Genomic DNA, 23,962 nt, shown 5'->3' with positions numbered 1-23,962 from the left:
CAGTTCATATTATTTCATAGAGGCCTGACTCTATACTTTACCCTTTTTGGTACAACTAGACATTGCATATCACAAATTTTAATTAGGCCTGTATTAAACTAATGATAACTCATGAACAAAAATGTAAAAATATTCATTTTAAATAGGTAATTCATAATGTTAATATTTTAACATTATTTCAACTTTAAATAATGTTTAGCCTTGTTTATGATGTTCTTGCGGATAGTTCCTATGAAAAACTAATATGGGACTGGAGAATGTTGTGCATATCACAGGTGTATCAACTATACAATTTATATGTTCGTATGTACAACTGGAAACAAACTGTTCTTGTAAAAGCTGCTTTGTAGTGTATTTTCTTGCTTTAAACCATATGCCATAATATCAGCCATTAAAAAGCCCACAAGTTATCAGAGATATCTGTGTCAATAATATATATCTCTGGGCCAATCAAAAACATACACTAATAGTTAAACAAAAAGTCCATAATGTGAACTATCCCTTTAACATTGTTTAAAATTATCATGCTTATGTTTTGTAAAATGTATGTATTTGTTCTTTATAATATGTACAGCGTAAAAGGAACTAGGAGAATAAAAGTTAGCATGTATGAATGTTACATTATGTATAAAGATACTGTAGTGGCAGACCTGTCTGGCTTTCTCTGTCCTCCGCAGCCACTAGTTGTGCCAAGCTGGAAGATCTGAGCTACCTTGATGAACAGCGAAACACTCCGCTGCGGATGTCCGTCCGGCTGCCCGGACACGGCACAGGGAAAAGGGCCTCGCCCGACTCCAAAGGTGCAGCCATCACGCCCAATCCACACTCTGAAAAATGCAGTGCAGTCTAAGTATTTGGACAGTGATACATTTTTTGTTGTTTTTGCTCTGTGAAAAGGCTTTAATTTCTACACACGTCACCTAATATGGAACAACCTTGTGTGTGAAATGTAAAAATCCTTCAATTAAGGCTTTTTACGAACAAACCACATAGAAAAAAAATATTTCACTGTCCAAATACTTACGGACTGCCCTGTACAATTATGTTACACTTTGAGAATTGGGGTTTCTGCACCAGACCTGGGTAAAATACGTTTGTGTAATTGTTTTGGATTCAAATACTTTTCTACACTTTACTGAGCTTGATGTATTGGAACCTATGAAATACTCTCAAAAAGTACAAATCCCATGTTCTGGTCATCTTGGTTTGATTCAATTGCAACAGGCAAGAATGAAGCACAGAAAAGTATTTGAATCCAAAACAATGACGTATTTGATGGGCTACAGACAGGGGCTTTGGGAAGACCGGTCCCCTGGGAGAGACAGCAGCCTAATGTTATAGCTGTTCCCCCTGACTGAAATACAGCTGATTCAGGGTGAGTCAGAGAGAGCCCTGTTGCAAGCCCTGTTTGACCCAGGTCTGGTACAGGAGCACTGTCTATACTTACTCTAAAAGGAAAATTGACAAACATTTGATTGACATACATGCGCATGATGTAAAATCTAATTTTCCAGGAAGTGGATGGAAAAAAACTTTGGTGTGAAAATAGTATATTGCAATTGTATATATTTTTAAAATAGAAGAATTGTTTAAATTAAATGAAGGAAAAAGTTAGTTTTTATTTCAGCTTGTCTTTAGTGCAAAGGGATGATAATATGAGCTCAGTGTTTGTCTTCAGCCTGGTTCACACCCTACAAGTCTCCTGACATCATGCTGAAGCCCCTGCTGTTCGAGGTCCCCAGCATCACTACCGACTCAGTGTTTGTGGGGCGAGACTGGCTCTTCCAGACGCTGGAGGAAGCCCTGAGCACGGGCAAGTCTGACAAGAACCGTGGCGCGGTCATCGTGGGGAAAGTCGGTTTCGGCAAGACAGCCATCATCTCCCGACTTGTCGCCCTCAGCTGCCACGGCAACAGGATGCGCCAGATAGCGTCCAACAGTCCTAATGCTTCTCCGAAAAGTAAGAAACGGCACAGTGTTAAAAAAGATCACAGTCAGGGCTGCTGGATGGCTTATCCTTTTAGTACCCTGCTGAAAAAACTGGTTGACCAGTTCAGACCGGTTCCCAGCTTGACATGGGTTGACCAGCTCAGATAAGCTCTGTTTGATAGCGCTGTATGCTTGCTAAAACTGTGGCTGAAGTCTCTTCTGCAAACTCATGTCTGTGGAAACACGGCTTGTAGAAGTAGCAGGTGGCATCACGTGCTTCGGATGAGAGCGCAGGGAGAAATCTTGGCTAGACTCCCTGCCTCAACTGCGGAGATGCAGCACGAGTGGAGACATATTGTTTTGGACATTCCAAATTGGCAAGAAAATGGAAAAAGCATTCAAATGACCACATGAGCTAAGAAAAATGAGGCAAGCTACAGGAATATATAAGACATGCAATATATACATACACTTACAGTACATTACACATGTCTGTACTGACTGTATGAGGTTCTGTCTTCATTATTATTCACAGTGTGTAGGCTATACCATCACATTCAGGGAAGCTCCCATTAGGCTTTCATTTTTTTTCTTTTTGTGTAGGGGGGTGGTGGGGATTCAAGCATGTGTGCACATCTCAGTGAGGATTGTAAGGTATTGTAGCATTATCCTCTGATCTAGCAGCAGCAGATACCTCTGCCAGGAGTTGCTTTTTAGTTATTACTTAACTTAAGCTTGGATAGTCTGAATGCTCATATCAGAAAACAGCATAGTTCGTATAATTATGAATCACTGTATGCATGAACATGAATGCATGATGTCTGTTTATTGGCATTGTAACATAATTGAAGGATTTAGAAAATAAGGCTTAAATGCGCATAGTAAATGGGTTACTTCTGATTATTTCTCAGCATCAATTATTTGTTTTTCAGATTAATAGAAGGCATTCACAGGCTTACATAATAGTAACCTAGAAGTTGTTTTGATTTACAGGAAGGTACTGGTGGTTACCATTGGTTGCTGTGCTTTCAAAAGTCCGGGCTTTACTGAACACCAAATGAATCAGACAAGAGCAGCACTGCTGACTATCTTGAAAAGATACCTTTTGTGTTCAGAAAAAACACAGATTAGGACTTGCTGTGCTGGTGGTTACATTACTTTGAGACACATTTATTTTTCCAAGAAAAATTGCTTACTGCAGTTGCAAGCTTATATAACAGTACTTATAACAAACATGGTCCTTGCTAAGAAGTTACACATTTTCAGTTACACAATTTCTGTTGTTTTTGCTCTGTTACCAGCACATTGGATTTGAAGTGAAATATGATATATGAATATGAGTGTAAAATGTAAACTGTACATCCATATCAGGTTATCATTGTAGGAATTACAACCCTTTTTATAGTCCCCCATTTCAGGGCGCCATAACATTTGGGACAGGTAATTTTGACTAATCAGGTGTGTTCAGTCACCTCTTTTAACCTCATTTTCATTATCTAATTTCAAATCCAGTGTGCTGGAGTACAAAGCCAAAGCAACAGACATGCACTGTATTTTTGGAGAATCAATATGAGAATTTACAAGAATTCAGTTTTGAAGATCATTTTGTCAGTTTTCAATTCAGCATTAACTTCTGCAGGTACTCTTTTTGTGAATGAGAAGAAAATAGTTTTGGTTTTACCCTGATGTACCATGTTTTACTCGGCAGGCGGAGGTGCCAGCACAGACCTGCCCCTCACCCACCCTCCCCAGGCCACGCTGAGTGTCACTAACACCAAATCAAGTGGCAGCTGTCCTGGGACACCCGAAAACCAGAGACACGGGAAGGAGGCAGTCAAAAGCCTGGCAGCGAAGGTAGCCCCCGCTCTACCCGTCCCATCATTCTGCTCTCACATCCCTGAGAACGCTCCGTCATGCTCTATCTGTCCATCATTCTGCTCTCACATCCCTGAGAACGCTCCGTCATGCTCTATCTGTCCATCATTCTGCTCTCACACCCCTGAGAACGCTCCGTCATGCTCTATCTGTCCATCATTCTGCTCTCACACCCCTGAGAACGCTCCGTCATGCTCTATCTGTCCATCATTCTGCTCTCACACCCCTGAGAACGCTCCGTCATGCTCTACCCATCCCCTCATTCTGCACCGTATGTGCTGGTAGCATTGTTATAGAATGAAAGGCAATTGAGTGACATCCCTGTTATAGAATCCAGCTATGACCAGCTTGAAATTACCAGCTACCAGCTGTTACCACTATGTTGAGCAAGGGCATAGTTTACATTTCAGAAGTGATGGGGACATTTAATGTGGGCGGTCTGGAGGTCCTCCTCCAGAAAAAAATGCTCACTACAAAGAATTTCTTGCAGTTTTACAAACTTTTGGCGCATTTAATATTTACTGCTGCATAGTACGCCTGCATTATTTTCCCATGAAAACAAATTGGGCCTTGAAGCAAAAACTAATTTGGTAGGCATGGTGATAACTTGACCTTTGGCCTTACAGTTGTCCAACAAAGTTTGGGTTTGAAACATATTTATACAAACACTGAATACGCTCTTATTAACTTGAAACACAACCCTGACCCCATTCAATGTTTTTTATATTGCTACTGTATGATTTTTCAAATTTTCTAATTTGGTGGGATTAAATACTAAACATACGACCTGTATCAATTTGCCATTAACTTATTGTGCAGTGTTATTTTGACACTCTGTAACTATATAAATATAAGAAAATATACAACCATTTACATTTTTTTCCTCAGATTTCTTTGTGAATCATTCTGGTGGCACTTTGCCATACAGTTGCTATACTTTCACTCATTGTACCTTAGGCTCTAAAATGAGATGTTTCTCACAGATAATCATGATAATCATATGATTATCTATATGTATTTATGACCAACATTATTAAAATATTCACAAACATTTTCAGTTTCCTGAACAACTGTCATTCCTTGGGGTTCAGAGAAATTAGGTTCTAACATTTAGTTACTATATTTACAATGGGGACTCGCAGTCTAGCTAGAATGACCACAGCGAGGGAAATTGTTTCATCACTCACGATGTGTTGAACAAATGAGGGAATGTCTGGACTCTTTATCAATATATTTCAATGCTGTCTCTAGCTCTGTTAGTGAATATAGGCCACCATTAAGCAGACTCGAGACCGGTTTCCTGGGCAACGTCACAATTGTACCTTAAAGAAATCAATATGAACTTGTGATTGCATGAAGCTGAAACTGATCCTAGATATGTTATTTTAATATATTGTTTGTTTAAATATAAAGTTAGGTTTTGTTTAGTTAGTGAAAGGGACAGGGACACAATCACACTGTCCCTATCAGTTATTTAGGAATCTACACCCATTGTTAGACTTGTGCATGGCAGGCAATCGCCATTGGCGTGAGTGTGTGTATGAACAGGTGAATGAGAGGCATCAATTGTACAGCGCGTTGGATAAAGGCGCTATATAAATGCCAACCATTGACCAATTAATTACCCCAGGGCCACAGGGAGACTCAGGGACAGGAGTGGATCCAAATGCAGACAACACACAACAAAGGATATAGGCAAAAGTAGTACTTTACTTAAGGGGAAGTCATGCAAACAGGCAAAAAGTCGTAACCAGGATAAGTCCATAAACTTCAGCAAAGTCATTGAATCTGAATCCAGTAAACAGGCACCAGGTTTTTAAAAAGTACTTAGCAAAATCTACAATGCTTGCTCACCCAACACAAACTCAAAACTGAATACTGCGTAACGCAACAGGCAGAACTTAAATACAAGCGCTAACAAGAGATAGGGTGGGGTTTAACAAGGCACAGGTGACATTAATGATTACACCCATTAGAGAGTCCCAGGGATGAGCAAGAGGCTAAGTCTCCCTCTGGTGGCTTACAGAGGGAAGACCACTGGAACCTCACACCCATCATGTTGAGTATGGAGCTGGTCTGAACTGATCAACCAGCTACCAGCTGTTTCAAAAGATCTTGACCTGTTTTTTTCTGCAGGGCTGATTAACTGTATTTCAATGCTTTCCTTGAAAATGGTTGTGTTTCTGAATTCCATTTTCCAAGGCCCTCATTGTGGATGTGTAATTCTATCAAAAAATGTTGGCTTGCATTCAGTACAGTTGATAAAAGCCAAAATGCATCTCAGGATAGTGCAAGCTATGACCATACCAAAAGCATTTATATTTAACTGACAATATTGAATATTGAACTGAGCTTCAATAATGTTAAATTAAATTTATTCTTGCTTTTGATGTAGATGTTTCTCAGTGGATGAGCGTTCTTTTTGGCTCCAAGATGCCATATTGCCATGGACCCACTGGGGGAATAAGGCTGAACTCAGAGATGTTGGTCTAGTTAATAAAGAATTATTGGCACCCGTGCAATAAAAGGTTGCATATAATAAACAACATTGATTATGATCTATATTTTATGTTCAAACATACAGGAAAACTATATAATTTTATTTCAATATATTTACTCTCATGTTTCAATGTGTTTTATTTACTGTAAAAACATCAAGTCAGGTAATGGGTACAAAAAATACATACCAGTAAAACATACCACTTGGCACTGTGAGGGCGAAAATAAAAAGGTATAAAACATATGGGATGGAACAATGAAGATATTGAGGGAGTAACCCAAGGATTGTAGTTTAAGAATTGCAGAGATTGGGTGTGTCTTGGGTCTAACAAGAAACATAAAATGGCACCTCCATACAAGCAAATTCTTTAAAAGGGTGGTACAAAGACAATAAACAAAACCAAGCACCTCAAGTTTACCAAACCTCATTGCAATTATGACTGGACTGCTTTGGTCAGCTGGCCATACACACAATCAACATATTTGGCAGAAAAATGGAATGCATACAAAGAGAAGCACCTCATACCTGCTGTCAAATATGGCAGTGGGTCATTGATGATTTAGAGATGTTTTGCTGGCAGTGGTCCAGGGGCACTATTTAAGATCAATGGCACAATGAATTCAGAAGTACTAGGAAATCTGGTTGCCTCAGGTAGGAAGCTGAGTCTTTGTTGATTGTCCAGCAGTACAATGACTCTAAGTACTCTAAGCATTCATCAAAATCCACACATAAATGGTTAAGGAAAAACAACAACCATGTATCCTTTCTGTATCTTTCTGATTCTGAAAAGTTCTGCATGGAGGAATGGTCAAAAATCCCTCAACATGTGTTCTCTGACCATATCACAAATTGTAGAAAAAGACTCATACGTATATTGGAAAATAAAACTTGTGTCAATAACTATTATTATATTTCTCAAGGGTGTCAGCAATTCTGTCACTGTGTAAAATTTGACTGAGAGATGGTGACCCCTGCCACTGAGCCTAAATTGATTTCAAGACCTCTGAAGGTGTGCCTTAATTGAAGACCTTAGCTCTCTCCTAGGTATTGCACTGACTGCATCAATTATTTTATTCCTCTTTCTTTAACATTTGTCCTTCCCAGTCATTTACAGTACTGTAGTTAATCTGGGAAGAGGGTTTTATTCTTTCCTGAGTTGGTCTCATTGATTTATGAGGTGATTTCATATTCACAATAATGAGATTTAAAGGAGTTCTGTTTAAACAGTGAGTTTGTGATGCCTAATGCAAGTTGTTGCACCAATGGTTCTCTTTAAATTTGCATTTATGGATATTCCTCCTTTCTCTAAACAGGCTGATGAATTAAAAATATCCCCTGAGCTTGTTTCTCAGTAGAGCAAATATGCTCATCAGACCGCTCCTCACGCTACAGTTTGGCTTAATTAGATTCTCAGGAAGATATTCCACAGTGGAATCCCGTTCCACCTTCCCTGACGTGCCACTCAGAAAGGTGTGCTTTTATTGTTCGGATGTGAATTTCCTCATTTTTCCTAGCTACGTACAACAGAGAGAAAAACGATAGAAGCATCATTCCCAGCTCCTTCTGTCGAGTTGTGATTGCCTCTGTTTCCGAAAGAAAGAAAGAAAAGACGTGCAACAGGACTGGTCTTGCTGTTGCCAAGGGGACAAGTTATTAGTGTGGTCAGGAAGGCTCTGGGTAGAGGAAATTGTTCAAATTACAAGCCTTTATTCTCACTTAACTGAATGTGAGCAATGATGGCTACCTGTGATTCCAAACCGAGCTGCAGCTTTTTATGCACATTTCATTTGTGATTTAGTTTGTGATGCCATACTATATACTGTATAGTATATACTGTATAGTCACCAACCCCAAAAAACAAAAGTAAACTAAAAGTCAATATAATTAACTTTCTACAGAAACCATTTATATTTTTTTAAACATGCTGTGGTGTTAAATGGTGTTTTATTTTAATCTAAAAGACACTGTGAATCAGAACTCCATCATGGGCTATGGGTCTCAACAACAACATCCCGGAGGAACAGAGCTGTTGATAGTTGATAGTTGACTGTTATTTAATAGGCAGTGTGAGTAAGCTAACTTATAGAGATATAAATAAGATGTAATCAATACTGCTCGCTGCCATTCTAAAGACAAAAAGACCTGAGATAGTCTGCTAAGCATTTGTAGAAGAAATCTTTCTTCTGAGTCTTTCTTTTTTGGGCAACATCAGAAAACATTTAAATTCACATCCCTGAGGTTTCATGACTGCTTGCAGACCATTTTAAAAAGGCACCATGGGTGATTTCTGTGCAAAAGTTGCATTCTGGCAGATTTCTCAGTTTGTGGGAAATAAATCAGCTTTGTTAGGGCCATTTACCTGCTGTACATTTTGCATGTACTTACCTCTAACCGCTTTCCTTGGGGTTTGCTTTCAAATAGATTGTCTTTTTTCACAATTTCTTTCCCATTTTTTCTCTCCAATTTGAAATCCTATTTGCACCCCTTGAGTCAACACTGCCCACGCAAGCATTTTTTTGACTAAAGCAAATTGTAATAACTTTATTTGTAGAGTGCTTCTTTGCACAGGGCACAGAGTTTTACACCACAAAAGTATTCATAAAATAAGGAAATGAACCAGAATATAGACAATAAACATTGACCAAACAGTAATAGTCAGTTCAAATAATCGTTTATATCTCTCCAATGCGCTAGTGACTTCTATTTTTAATCAGTTGACACCCAGGTCTTCTGATGTGGAATACTATTTTGTCTTTATCTGTAAGTCAGCCTCATTACTGCAATCTCCTCTATGAGACAAGTGGGTGCACCCTTTAGAAGCATGTGCTGGTTGCCTCTCTTTTACTGACAATCCATCAGTTCAGCTTGCAAAGTCATATGTTGGAGTACTCTTCTGGTGTAGCTTGTGTAGTCTGGCTATGGACCCCCAGTTGATGAGAAGGAGGAGGGTTGCTGGTATGCCATAAGTGGTCATACTTCCAATCCTTCTCTCTCCAGGCCAATGCTATGACCAATGTATGACCAATGCTTATGCGGCCCTCCCCTTTGGCATCACAGTCTGGTTTAAAAGGTAAAAGGCACACTGGTACAATGTCTTCATAAAATGAGCCACCAAGTAGCCTCGTTAATAAGTTGGTTAGTCAACATAGTACAATAGGAGAGAGCAAGAACCAGCTGGGGGACAGGGGTTCAGGTTCATCTAATGCATTATTGTATATATGTGAAGTATACGGCTGTGGTAGTATTTCCGAACTGCATTTTGAAGCCCTTGTCGATGTCCATGCTGATGACAGGAGAGTGAATCTTGTCATAAGGGATTACCTCAGGTGCCAATTGGACCCTGCAGTGTGTAGGGGCTCACGGTGTTCAGCAAACTCTGATAAAGCAGATCAAGCCTTAAATGATCATGTCTTACTCAACAATCAACCAATTGGCTGCTTCCCCTTAATATCAGGGCATTGTCTTATTTACCACACTTCTATTCTTCTAATTCAGCTTGGGAGATGCAAATTGCTTCTGTTGAAAGTGACAAATAAATCAGAATCTTTGTGTAATTCTGATCAAAATTTTGTAAGATACATTTGCAGTTTTGTAAAATATAAATTCATAACGAATCCCAGGAGTGGAGAGGTGCCTCAAGCAGGATTTCTGAGTCCTCTTGTTGAGCTTACCCGAGGAAGCCTTACCAGGCACTGCATTGAACTGTCCTGTCACTCATGAAATGGCCAGAGAAGGAGCAACACCTCATCACTTCTTCTTTGATGAAGGAGCTGTCTACCTCTGCTCAATACTCGCTCATCCGTAGTGCCTTACGCTTACTCTCAATCACACAAGTGACTGCTGAAGAGCTGCTAAGGAGAGCACGGAGCAGGTTTTAATTAATGCTGTGCTCGTTCTGATTCAGAAGCTCCCAAATCATGTATAGGACATCTGGTCCTGTCAGCATGGTCGAAACCCATGGTGCATTGCAAAAACCTTCCCGACAGTCAGATTTCCTGTGAAACAGACATCATTTCTCACAAGCGACATCTGAAGAATGTGTTTCTCACACGTTCAATCTGCCTTAGTGATAATGTAATTGGAATTCTAAAATTTTTGAGCATCTCAGTTTTTCTGTGATCATAATCCCATATCTGCTTGATTGTGATTATCATCGGATGTCCTTCATTGATTATCTTCAGGACAGAACATTTGCAATATTTTGCATTGCATTTGCATTAAGTTCTTGGCTGGTCTGTTACCTCTTTACAGTGGTAAACAAATTTGCTGACAAACATATTGTGGTTTTGTCCTTCAATTTACCTCTGAATTCTGTGCTGGACCAAAAATCCAAACTAAAGATGTAAAGCAACCTACTACACTTAACCTCGCCTGTCAAAAGGGACAATGTTGTAATCATTCAAGCAAATTGCCCAGTTATAATTTAATTTGAAATGCCAGAACTTATCCTTGTCAGTTTAGAAATTTAGATGGTATTACATAAATGCTGAACATTAACCTTCTGCTGAAGGGTATACCTTTCCAAAAACTCCTAAAACTTCAGTTTGTTGGGTTGTATTTATTCTTCAAATTAAATCCTTTTTGGATATCATCCTCGTGCAGCGTGTTCATATTCATTTCTAAACGTTCTATCTTTCTGCAGTCATGCTTGGTTTTTACACACTTGGTGACCTGAAACATGTGCTTCCTTGATGTTCCTGCAGTGCTGTTAGCAAGCAGGTTTCCCTTCACTTGATTCACATTCTCCTCCTCCTCCTGTCCTCTGTAAGTGTGTCAGCTCCTCCAGGTTTGAGCAAAATTAGGACAGAGATTGTTGCAGATCCCCCAGGGTCACCAAACCAGCCCAACCTCCCTCCCCCCTTCCCCCAAGCACGCACAAATTTTCATTCCGCCTCTCTGATGACCACGGACGAAGAAAACGTTCCCAGAAAACGGTTCCTCAGCACTCTGAGAGGATTATTTGTCTAATGTTGGTTAGCGTGCTGCTGCTCGTTAATCATTCCATTTTCCTAAAAGCAGCCTGCGAGGGACAAAATGAAGCAGTGCGAAGAGCTCTGGAGCGAGTTACATGGAAGTTAGTCCACATCCTCTGCTTGACTCACATGCTTGAATCATGTGCTCGATTCCAGCAACCAAGGTGACAGTGCAAGGACAGGAGCGGGAGACAGACAGAAATGTGGCTCCTAAAAATAACCTTCAATTCCCTATTTGATCTTTGAGGAGTTGACACATAGGGTGGAATATGGCAGAGGGACCTTAATAGTTTTACTCCTTTTTCTTGTGTATCTTTAAATGGGCCCTAGCTTCACACTAGCCTACTGTGCTCACAAAACCTCCAAAATGCCACCTGGGCCACTATGGGGAGGACATTAGCAGAGCAAAAGCACTCCTCAGATACCTGCGCACGTGAAGTCGGCTGTATCTCCCCATTATAGTCTCCCATTCACAGTCTGGTAATACTGCAGACCAGGCTACAACAAGCAATGTTTACGCTGTAAGGCGGCTATTTTACATTTAATTGTGCCACCCAGGAGGCTGTTTTTCCTTCTGTTGACCAGTGTTTCTGTCTGGTGCCCATCTCAGTCTCAGCTCATCGTCTCCTCTCTCTGCCAGGTGGTGGCGTACCACTACTGTCAGGCAGACAACACCTATACCTGCCTGGTGCCAGAGCTGGTGCACAGCATCGCCGCCCTGCTCTGTCGAGCCCGGCAGCTGGCCGCCTACAGGGAGCTGCTCCTGAAGGAGCCGCACCTCCAGAGCTCACTCAGTCTGCGCTCGTGTGTGCAGGACCCCGCCGGTGCGTTCTGGAGGGGCGTGTTGGAGCCGCTGCTCACCCTCCGCAAAGGTAAGGGCCCGAGAGAGAGCGACTCCCCACTCCTGTCCCCATTCCTGCGTTCAGTTTTTCCCAGTCTAATCCTCAGATACCGTTGGAAAGACAGCCAAGCTTTTAAGGCTCCATTCATCACTTCCCAGACTGGAAGATGAAGTAGTTTAATATTCATATTAAAGCTATCAGACCTAATTAGTTATCTAATCAGTGAGCCTGGAATGTAGTCCAATTGGATCATCACAATGATATTTCTGAGTGGCTTATTTAAAATTGCATTCTCCAGCAGGACAGATTTAACTCTTTCTCTCATAACTATCTACTGTATGAGGAAGCTGAGCTACTACAGATAGGGGTACTGTTTTTCTTGAAGTAAAGAAAACTATAATACAAATTGTGTGCAATACAGTGGAATATAATGTAAGCTTCATTAATGTCTGAACAGTTTCTCTGTCCAATTCTTGTGTACAATAAAGTTTGTATTTGGACATTTACGGTTAAACATCCATATCCAGTGATCCATATAGGAATCACTGCCCATTTTATACATACATTTATTGGATAAATTTGCATAATCTAAAATAAAGTCATCATATTTAGTACATGGTTGAGTGTAATGATGTAATGATGATGTAATGACTGCCTCATGACTCTTCAGCCCATAGACATCACCAGACACTAGCTATCTTCCCTGGTGATGCTCTGCCAGGCCTGTACAGTAGCCATCTTTACATTCTGTTTGCTTTCCTTTCCTTCAGTCTTTTTGTCTTCAGCAAGTAAAATGCATGTTCAGTTGGATTCATGTTGGGTGATTTACTTAGCCAGCCAAGAACAGTCTACTTTTTCACAATGATGAATGCTTTGGTTGCATAGGCAGTGTGTTTGGTCATTGTTATTGTGTTGCTGAAGGATGAAGAGCTGTTTGATAAGGTTGGAAGAATTTCTTTGAGCATAGCAGACAAAATCTGCCTGTACACTTCCAGATTCATCCAATGCTGCCATCCTCTATTACATTATCATTACCACCCATGACTGGGTCCCAGAACGCTGGTGGTTCAATCCCCGGTGTTGCCACGATAAGATCGATGCAGCTTTTGGGCCCTTGAGCAAGGCCCTTAACCCCTCCAGGGGGGATTGTCCCCTGCTTAGTCTAATGTATGCCAGTTCCAGTGGCAGATATACATGCCCAAGCCTTAACACTGCGTATGCTTTGGTTCATAAGTAGTTATTTTAGTCCTCCACACTTTTCTGTTTCCATCACTTTGATAAAGGTTAATAATCACCTCATCTGTTCATGAGTTTTAGCAAGTGGTTTGCATATTACAGTAAACCCTTTGAGGTTATACTGGTGTAGTCTTTATTTTTTTTATCTATGTCCACATTCTGGATTGTGTTTTGTATCTGTTCATTGGTTGATCCTTCACAATTGAAAGTATTCTTTGGTCATCCGCTACAGTGGTCTTTGTGGTCTGTCAGGTGGTTTGCTACTGCTGAACTCCCCAGTGCATTCTTGCTTCTTAACAGTGCACCTAGCTTTCTTAGGCATGAACTAATCATGCCAAAACGATGGCCAAGAAATTGCTAATTGTTCAAATACTTTTGGTCCGCCAAAATGGGGGGACAATGTATGAAAAGGGTTGTAATTCTAACGTTCAACCAACATGCATGTAAATACCCACAAAGATGACAATTTCAACCTCATAATCATGTCATAATCACCTGCGCTTTGTTTATTGATTAGAATCGTTCTTTTCTTAGTTATTGACTTGGCATGGTAAAATATATTTTTCTCTTAACAATTGCTGGATTGCTGGCTGTGCCTCATGAATGCTTTATGGCAGACACTAGAGTACTGCAAGGTCAGTTTGGATTGTTTTACTGTCAAACAAATACTTGGCCCTGCATTTCTATGTTATGCATTTAATCAATACTGAATGCTTTTGGTGGAGGATAAACAACAGGCCCAGATGCATAAAGCCCTTGATCTTGCATTGGAAATGTAGAAGGATGGGTGTAAAAGTGTTAGTAGGCACTCAAAGACATACACGGCTCTGTGGACAGGAAAGCCTTGGAGGAATGTGATAGACCCGCTTCAAATGCCTACCCCTTCTGTTTTATTGAAATCAATGGCCGCCAAGACGAGAGCAGATATGAATAAAACTGCTGGGGTGTCTACTGTTGGAAAATTAAAAACATGGATGGATGGCTTTATGGGCTTGGCAGGCTTTGTGATTCGAGGACTGCTAAAAGTATAATTCAGAGGGGTTGTCTTTGCCTTTTATGTATATGCTATGTTTTTAAATCTGGATTGACATTCCTGCTGAGAATACAAACAGTATTTCCAATTTATTCCTGAAGTAAAATCTTTACATTTTATTTTCTAATCATTCTGAAGCCAGATGCCCCTAAATTGAAATTATATTATTTGTTTGTTTTGTGCCCTTTATTTTTATTCTAATAGTTTTCTTTCCCAAAAAGTGCAGTTTCAGAATTATTGGCATGCTAGTTTTCAGTACTTTGTGCAAGCATAACACAACTTTGATTATTCCTCCATACAAAATATTTGAAGGTCCTTCAGCTGATCATTTGGTCCTTGCTTGTAGACTGATTTTTCAATTATGACTGAGATGGGCATTGCAAAAGAGTAATTTTGTTAACTATTTTTGTTGTTGTTGTTGTTGTTGTTGTTGTTGTTGTTTTTTTCTGTACACTTGGGGGCACTGACCTGAGGGTAGATCCATTTGTGTCCAATTTTGCTAGGAAATTGTTTATTTTATACAGCATTTTTTGCTGTATCTAGTATATCTTCATCAAGGATACCAGTGATTTTGAAGGGTACTGGATATGATTTATAAGGTTGATTTAGATGTCCGATAAAGCTAAATAAATTCATTACAGCATAGATGGCTGGGAGGCTGTCATGGTAGATTTTTCACTGTGCTCCATATACTATATTACAGAACGGTGAAAATCCATCACAGTATATATTATACGATACTGTTCAGTATTTAGCAAATTTTTATTTTATTACATTATTTTATGCTTCAAATCATTTTGTAGCATTATCCATGTGTCCCTGTGTATGGTGAAGGTATTCTCAATGGGAATTTCATTCATCAGAAATGGTATACACTCAGCGAGCACTTATTAGGTATTTATTAGACATATTTTTTAGATGCTCTATGCTTATCCACTTAGAGGTTCGACGCGTTGTGTGTTCAGAGATGCTTTTCTGCATACCACGGTTCTAATGCTTGATTATTTGTGTTAGTGCCACCTTCCTGTCAGCTTCGACCAGTCTGGCCATTCTACGCTGACCTCTCTCATTAACAATGTGTTTTTACCCGTAGAACTGCTGCTCACTGGATTATTATTTTTTTCTTCTTCTTAGCGTTCTCTGCAAACTCTAGAGACTGTTACGTTAAAATCCCAGGACATCAACAGTTTCTGAGATACTCAAACCACCCTGACTGGCACCATGTAATTGCATTTAATTGTTGTGAAATGGTTGGCTGATTAAATATTTGCATTAACAAGCTGCTGTACAGGTCTAGCTAATAAAGTGCATGTTTTACCATGTTTCCTGCTGATGGTGAACCTTAAGATGTGCTACAGTAAAGAGATAGAATGCTAAACTTGAACCACAAACCATGGACTGCTCCATGTTAAGTGTCTTGCCCTCACAAGCGATTCCTCCTCTGTTTTTCTGGAACTTCCAGAGGGGAAGATTCCAGAAGAAGACCACATCATTCTGATTGACGGGCTGAACGAGGCAGAATTCCATAAGCCAGACTATGGGGACACCATTACCTCCTTCATCTCCAAAATCATCTCCAAGTTTCCCATCTGGCTGAAACTGATTGTCACAGTGCGGGTCAATCTTATGGTGAGAGCCACTTTAGCACACTGCTGATGCATGCATGGCACTGGCCAACAATATACTAAATGCTTTATTTGGATTAGTTACCATTTTTATCAAGTTCTATTTGAAAAGTTGTTTTTGTTTAATGCAAAAATCTTGTTTTAATGCGATGCTAAATATACAGATTAATGTCAAAAACAATGTTTTTTCAACTCATGATTTTATATCAGCGCAGCTACTGAACAGAATTTTCTACATAGTATAATTTCTATCAATTACTGCCAGACAGGGTATAAAGCCAGCAAGAACACCAAGGACCCGACTGTAGTTCCCATAGCAGAGAGAGAAACAACAACAGAAATAGCGGTGAAGCAGATACCCAGAACAAAAGGAATAGCAGTGACCTGAGGAACCAGATAACAAGAAAAGCAGGAATAGCAGTGAGATAAGGAGGCAGACACCCAGAAAAGTAAGACTAGTCGTGGCATTAGGATACAGACAAGAAGAACAACAGGAATAGCAGTGACATACTGTAAGAATAACCTTATATTTTATTGATCACAGGCCAGCCTATTGTTTGGCTACAAGAACAGCAGGCATAGAAGTGACATAAGGAGACTGATACCCAGGACAGCAGGAATAGCAGTGAACGTGGGAAGCAGACCACAAGAACAGCAGGAATAGTAGTGGCATGAGGAGACAGACACACATAACAGCAGGAGGAGCAGTGGCATAAGGATACAGACAAGAATAACAACAGGAATAGCAGTGACACACTGACATATGGCCAATGTCTCTGACTGTTTTTTTTTCTTCTTATTTCTCAGTCACGTAATGGCCTCCTTGACTTTCACTGGCACAACTCTGGTCCTCATGTTGACAAACACCAATAACAGACTCCAAAGGAAATCAAAAGCTTAGAGTCAAGTCTTGATACTTGATACTTCCTCATACCTGCACAAAGGAACCAATTGAATACTAAAACTATTTAGAAGCAGCTGAGAAGCCAACCTTCCAATTACTTTTGGTCCCCTAAAATGGGGGGGACTATTTATATAAAGGAATGTGATTCGCCTGATATGGATGTAAATATGCTCAAATTAAAGGGTACAGTCTGCACTTTAACCTCATTTTCATTGTCATTTCAAATCCAATGTGCTGGAGTAAAGACACAAAAAAACTGAAATTGTACTACTGTTCAATTACTAATGGACTGCACTGTATGTGTTTCTTAGCACACATTTATCCAGAGTGACATACAGTAGGCCTGTATGAATTAGACTATAGAAATATACGCTCTACACTCTAATGCATGATTTATCAATTAATCATACTAGTTTAAAAAGTGTCTTCGTACTGACACAGTTTGTGGACAAGCTATGTTGAAAGAGTGATACATGATATGTGTTCACAAATAAGACACATAGACATGTTGGAAATAAAGCATGCTTTAGGAAAGTGCTAAATAAGTATAGCCTATTGCCTCTGAAAATGTGCCAATATACTTTACAGAACACTACTCTAAGATTATGAATTAAACCCTTGAACAAAAGTTTGAATCTTAAACAATCTGTCCAGTAGTGGAGTACAAAAGCCATATACAGGGCTGTAGCATGTTGTCAAAGATCTGTGCTGATACACCTTGATGCGGACCAGGCTGATGGTAGCATTAGGGCTGATCAATTTTTTGAGGCATTCAGTGGTAACACACTGTGGACTCGGACAGGGGTCTGCAGCTGGTGGCACATTTGATTTGTTTGCTATGTTGAGCCACCATTAAAAAAAATCGTTTCTAACAATGCAATAGATTTTAAGATTATAGATTGAAACTGTGCATTCCTGCTTTCGGCACACATGTATTCATCCTTGTTGAAGTAGGAACAGAGATGATAATTTCTCTTGACTAACCAAGAGAGGTTCCTATATTATGTGTAGGGGGAGGGGTGAAGCTGTGCTGCTCGCTCCTTTGTTTCTCTGTATTTTTCCTCTCTCTCTTAGCTGAGGTGCTTAGATGAAGGAATTATCCCTCAGTCACAGTATTCCCTGTTTTTTACACCTGCACTGTAGTGGGGGTTGAAGGCTTATAGTGTATCGATCTGTGGGCCCCCTGAGCACAGAGCTGTGGCCAGGCTCTATGTGAAAAGTGTGGTGTCGATGGTGGAGAGTCCCTGTAGACACAGCTCAGCATTCTGGTATCTGAAACCATTGTTTGTAAAACACCACTGTGTTGTCTCAGGAGTGTTGAAGAAGGCCTTTCGAGCAGTGAAAGAAAGGTACAGGATGAAATAACCAGAATATAGGAAGTTATGCCTTGTGATCAATTTAGTTTTGTAATAAAGCATGTTTTAGAGAATTTTAGTATGGAGGTATTGTTGCATTCTTCTCCCCAATATGGATTTCTGCATGGACCTGTTCAGTTACCAGTGTGCCTGTGTGTGTTACCAGGTTCCACTGCTTCTGCTGCTTTATACTCTTCCATAAACCGGTGCTTTGCTTCCAAACCATAGGTCAGACAGTACAGGAGAATGAGCATTGATCATAGCAGCAGCATATTTCTCACTGAAGAATTAGCAGCCTTTGGGTGCTTGCCATGATGTTGGGAGGAACAAAGGTCACCTGAGGAAACCTGACTTAAAATTATTTTTCCCGTGCAGTACAAAGGCAGTTGTGTTCCGCAGTTGCAGTCATAGCATAGCTCAGGCTGAAACACCATGCCCATGGCTCATGGTTCATTCTTCTTTAATTACTTTTACAGCAGGGCTGCAAATGTGTTGTATTGTATCTCATTGTACTTAACTAGTACAATCTTTAATGTTTTATTCATTAAAAAAACATAACAAAACATAAATAGCTTTTAATACAGTCAGTAAACCCTGCGCTAATTGCTTGCTGTGTTCACAAGTAGACATGCAATGAATTCTTCCTTGACACTGGGATTGACCTTCTCTCACAGGAGATGACCGACCAGCTGCCGTTTTCCAAGATATCGCTAGACGACTTCTCAGACAACCAGGAGATTGAGAACGACCTGAAAGCCTACGTCCTGCATCGAGTTAACAACAGTAAGGAGATAACATCCAACATCTCCCTCAACGGCAAGGCCGACGACACCGATGTCTGCAAGCTGAGCAGCCATCTGGTGGCGCACAGCCTGGGGTCCTACCTGTACCTGAAGCTGACCCTGGACCTGTTTGAGAAGGGTCAGCTGGTCATGGAGAGCGACAGCTACAAGGAGTTGCCTGTCTCGGTGGCTGAGCTCTACCTGCTTCAGAGCAGCGTTAAGTTTTCAACTGACTCCTCCTTCGAGCATGTGGCGCCCATCCTCAACGTGGCGCTGGCGTCGCTGCACCCGCTGACGGACGAGCAGCTCTACCAGGCCGTCAACGCGGGGAGTGTGAAGGGCAAGCTGGAGTGGGAGGACTTCCAGCAGCGGATGGAGACGCTCTCCTACTTCCTGATACAGCGGCGGGATGACAGCCGCATGTTCTGCCACCCCTCCTTCCGCGAGTGGCTGGTGTGGAGGGCGGACGGCGAGAGCACAGACTTCCTCTGTGACCCCAGGTGAGCCTCCTCGGTGTTCCCACTGCAGTCCCAGAGGAAGTACCGGTAAAATACACTGCAGAGACAAAAAATAAGTCAGTCTTAACAAGTATCTTATTCTTATATATAAACTGAAAATCGTATTTCTATTACTCTTTTGCATAATGAGAAAAAAAAACTGCCAAAGGTGAGAAGGTTTGATTCAATGGGGTGAGAAAATATCGCTTGTCAAACAGTAACTTAAAACAAGCTAATATTTTGAGACAAAAAAATAAGATCTTAATTCTTATTGCAAGACAAATATGCTTGTTAAGACAGCTATTTTTGCAGTGTAGCATTTCCAGGATCAAAATTCTAGTGTGCTTCCAGTGAGGTAACTTGGGACTGACATTGAAGAGGCTGACTCGCACTCCTTGTCATGTCTGCTTTATTCAGACAAGGAGAAAGCAAAGATAGAGAAGGGAACACTGATCAGAGAGCTCTCGGGTGGAGATTGAGACCTAATGCGGGAGGATTTGCATGTTGCTCAAGAATCTGCCCCGTAGAGACTGCACCCTTTCTCATCCCAGACAGTGTTATTTCATGTAACTTATCTTTTTCCCCTTACCTCGCCCCCATTTTGGAATCTACTGTTGGGCCTCTAGGGTTATTGTTGATGCACCTGTGCCTGTGCAAAGAAAGGACCTCTGCAGCTAGTGCATGTCATGAGTTAGAGATGGAAGACAGATAGAGATGGAATTTGAACCCTGGCTTCTCACTTGGAAACTTGCGCTTCTCACTAGAGTCCAAAGCCAAATGCATTGCCAGTCAGCTAAAAGGAACGGCTGCATCACCAGAGAGTGTTGTCCCCCTTCATTTTAAACTCTGGAGCAACCACCTTTCTTTCGGCCCTGATCCAGGTCAAAAAACACCAATGTAACAAGTTCATTTGCCTGAGTCTGAGGTGGGATTTGAGCCCTTGCCTCTTACTCGCCTGGAGATTCCAACTCGCCACTCCGCACCTGCTGCACGTGCACCCCTGGGTTCTGTTCACCCTTGAGGCACTAACTACAGTGTTTTCTAAGCTTTGGGCCACAAAGTACAACAGGAGATCTGGCACTAATCAGAGCGGAGACAACTGATAACAGATCTCTCATTAGCAACAGATAATCATAGGAAGGAGCTAATGGTTTTGCAACCAGAAGAATATGGAGTGAAATCACTGTCCTTAGTACGAGCATAAAAACAATGAAAGATCTGCACTCTTGCTTCTCAGTTCTCCTCTCTTTTGTATGGAGGTCCTCCATACAAAACTGAATTTAGTCCAGGATTAAGGTTAATCTTTGTCAGTGAAACCAGCCCGTACAGTGCCATCTTGTTTTTATAGCATTTCAAAAGAAACTGAATGAGGACTTATGGGTTCTGAGCAGAAAGAGTCAAGGCCAGCTCTGCTTCAGTGCTCTCGCAGCGCTCCAGTGACAGATGGGTAGCGTGGGATTTCTGAATGCAAGCTGTAGAGCTGGCCCCTCTGTCCTTCACCCTGAGAGATTCTACGGAGAGATAAGATGGTGGGAACACATCAGCTGTTTATATTCCGGTCTGTGAGGAATAACAGCATTGTTAGGGAACTGGAGTATTTGCCATTGATTTCCTGTTTTAATCTTTATGGACTGTAGCTCCAGGGAGAGCTTAGACAGCTTGAAATTCTTCTGCCGCAAAATAAACAAGGAAAAGAAGCAAGCAAGCTTTCCGTGATGGCATTTTAAAATTAACATGTTAAGAGCATACAAAGAAAATTGTAAGGCGATTAGCTCTCAAACTTATTCAGCAAATGGGAGAAAAGCATAGAAACTGTTGTGACAGCTTCTTACTGGTTCAGCTCTTATTTAATTGATGTTAATTATTGAATTACGGAGTTTTGGGGAGTGTGTGGTACAATTATTTGTTTCGAGTCACTCTGTTTCACACCGTTCCTCCTGGGAATAGAGTAAAGAGGTTGTTCCATTTCCTCAGGACACATTTCCTCCTGTTTCAAAAACTGAAGAAGACAAGCCCTTTTGTCCTCCATTCTGGAGGGAATCTGGACGGACGGACAGAACCGTGATTTGGCAGGAGCACAATGATTGCTGCAAAGCCTCCTGGGACCAGTACCTGTCTGTTCGTCTTTGGACGGATCAGAAAGGATAGGCTTAGCACCCGGGGAAACCGAGCAATGTTCAGTGAAATTGATTTCCCTGAGCCCATTCAGGCTGGCTGTTTGCATGACTTTCCATAAACAACACTCAGAGACTAATTGAATAGAAATCTGCAGTTCCTTAGCTGTCACGGCTTTGTGTCATGATGCTCCAAAAGAGAGAATGCTGAAGTGTCTGTAAGTAGGCTATTGCACATTACAGCTAAACTGACACCACAAATATTGTCTGCGGAGCTCTGTTGTGTAAACCCTTCCACAACACCCCACAATATAAATGGTCTTGCCCCTGAACAGTCATCCATAAAATAATGAATTTAATCATCAGAAGTAGGCTTTCAGCATAGAAAAAAAGACATGGAGATGTTATCAGGCTATTTATACTGACAAACTTCTAGGTTTGCTTTTTATGCATTACATGAAAACAACTGGAAAAATTATTTTTCACAATTGGTTCTTGAGTATAAATAGATGGAAACACTTACAGGGTTTGTTTAATGTCTTTTAAACAGTATTGAGAATTATTGTTAAATATTTATGCATATTTAACTGAAATATTAACAGGAAATCTGTGTACTTTATTTGAGTTCAAAGGGATTTCAAAAAGAGACTGCAATAAATATTGTTCCAATATATTCTGTGCATAACTGAGATTCAGCGCTCATTATAAACTCATTCAAGTTTGTGTGCTCTTGGAAGACAGAATGGCTGTCAAAATAAGGAAGTGATTCACCTCTCCGCACCTGGTTTGTCTGGTTTGCAGGAGCGAATGACCCTGTTTCAGGGTGTTGTTCCCAACCTAGCAGAAAAACAAACAGTCACATGAATGAAAGAAATGAATTGGAAAAAAACCTTGTTATTGTCTTTAAAAAGGAGAAAAGTAAACGCATGTTTTAACAGAAGCATCTTCTCAGAGAAAAAAAAAAAGCAGGGGTCGTCCATGCATGGACTTTTAATTAAGTTTTCTGTTAATTAACACTAAAGGAAACCACTATACCAGCGCTCTCCCAAGACCTGTGTTCAGCCTTTTTCTCTGATACTTGTTGGTGTGCGGAGGCAGTTTAAATGAGGTATCATCAGCGGAGAGACAGCCAACCTGTAAAAATAAATGTACAGTAGTCAACCTGAATGCGTTCAGCTGACAGCATGCTTTGAGTGAATTAGTGAAGAATATCTATAGTCATTGTGTCTAAATAAACACAGGGAAAGACAACAAGCACTAAAGCAAGATCTTGTTTAAGGTCATTCAGTTTATGGACAAGTGCATGATTTATATATAAGAAATTATATATAAACATTAGAATGATTTATATACACTCAGTGATTACTTTATTAGGTAGACCTGTACGCCAGCTTATTAATGCAAATATTTAATCAACCAATTATACAGCATTGAACTAAATGCATTAGAGCATGCAGACATGGTCAAGAGGTTCAGCTCTTTTTTTTCAGAGCAATTGTTAGAATGGGGAAGAAATGTGATCTAAGTGACTTTGACCATGGAATGATTGTTGGTGCCAGACGGTGGTTTGAGTATCTCTTGAGTATTTCAGAAACTGTTCATCTCCTGGGAAACATCCAATGAGCAGCAGTTCTGCGGGCAGAATCGTGTAGTTAATGAGAGAGGTCAGAGAAGAAGGGCGAGACTGCTCAAAAGAGGAAGGTGACCGCAACGCAAAATAACCAGACATTACAACAGTGGTATGCAGAAGAACATCTCTGAACACACAACGTGGTAAACCTCTAAGTGCATAGGCTACAGCCCCAGAAAATACCCTAAATAAATACCTAATAAAGTGCTCACTGAGTGTATATAAAATGTTTTTAAATGCGTTGTACAAAGAAAGGCCTTGTATGGCTCGTGTATTTCATTATTGCGCTGTCTTTGTGTTTTTAGCTTGAGATAATGACTAGGCTACTGTGAGGCTGTTATGTATTCACTTTCCCAGTTTGTTACAAATATTTGACTCCACAGGAGCGGTCATGCTGTCATGGCCTTCATGCTGTCCCGGAGAGAGGGGAAGTTGAACCGCCAACAGACCATGGAACTTGGCCATCATATCCTGAAAGCTCACATTTTCAAGGTGCTGAAAACACATGGCTCACTGATAATCCAGTTCAATTCAATTCAGCTCCACTGTTTTTTGCTTTGTGTCAACTGCATCAGATTGCAGGCATCCACAAAGCTACAATTTTACAGGAGAGTGCATGCTTCCAGAATTGATGGAGGAAATTGATGGAGGAAGTTGCAGTGACACA

The 23,962-nt window shown here is 40.7% G+C and overlaps 1 protein-coding gene across 1 annotated transcript in view; it reads left to right on the top strand.

Annotated features, from left to right (window-relative positions):
* LOC133123293 (protein TANC1-like) overlaps positions 1 to 23,962 on the top strand; it is a 70,803-nt gene that overhangs the window by 14,842 nt on the left and 31,999 nt on the right. The window contains exons 2-8 of the mRNA XM_061233638.1: positions 678 to 800; positions 1,666 to 1,960; positions 3,638 to 3,783; positions 11,918 to 12,149; positions 15,851 to 16,017; positions 18,947 to 19,554; positions 23,679 to 23,787. Coding sequence (XP_061089622.1) covers positions 717 to 800; positions 1,666 to 1,960; positions 3,638 to 3,783; positions 11,918 to 12,149; positions 15,851 to 16,017; positions 18,947 to 19,554; positions 23,679 to 23,787 — 1,641 coding nt within the window. The 5' untranslated portion in view covers positions 678 to 716. The remainder of the gene's footprint in view (positions 1 to 677; positions 801 to 1,665; positions 1,961 to 3,637; positions 3,784 to 11,917; positions 12,150 to 15,850; positions 16,018 to 18,946; positions 19,555 to 23,678; positions 23,788 to 23,962) is intronic.

This window comes from Conger conger, chromosome 3 (genome assembly GCF_963514075.1).
Source record: "Conger conger chromosome 3, fConCon1.1, whole genome shotgun sequence".
Lineage (NCBI taxonomy): Eukaryota > Metazoa > Chordata > Actinopteri > Anguilliformes > Congridae > Conger > Conger conger.
Note: the sequence above shows the minus strand (reverse complement) of the source record. Positions and strands in the feature narration are given on the sequence as shown.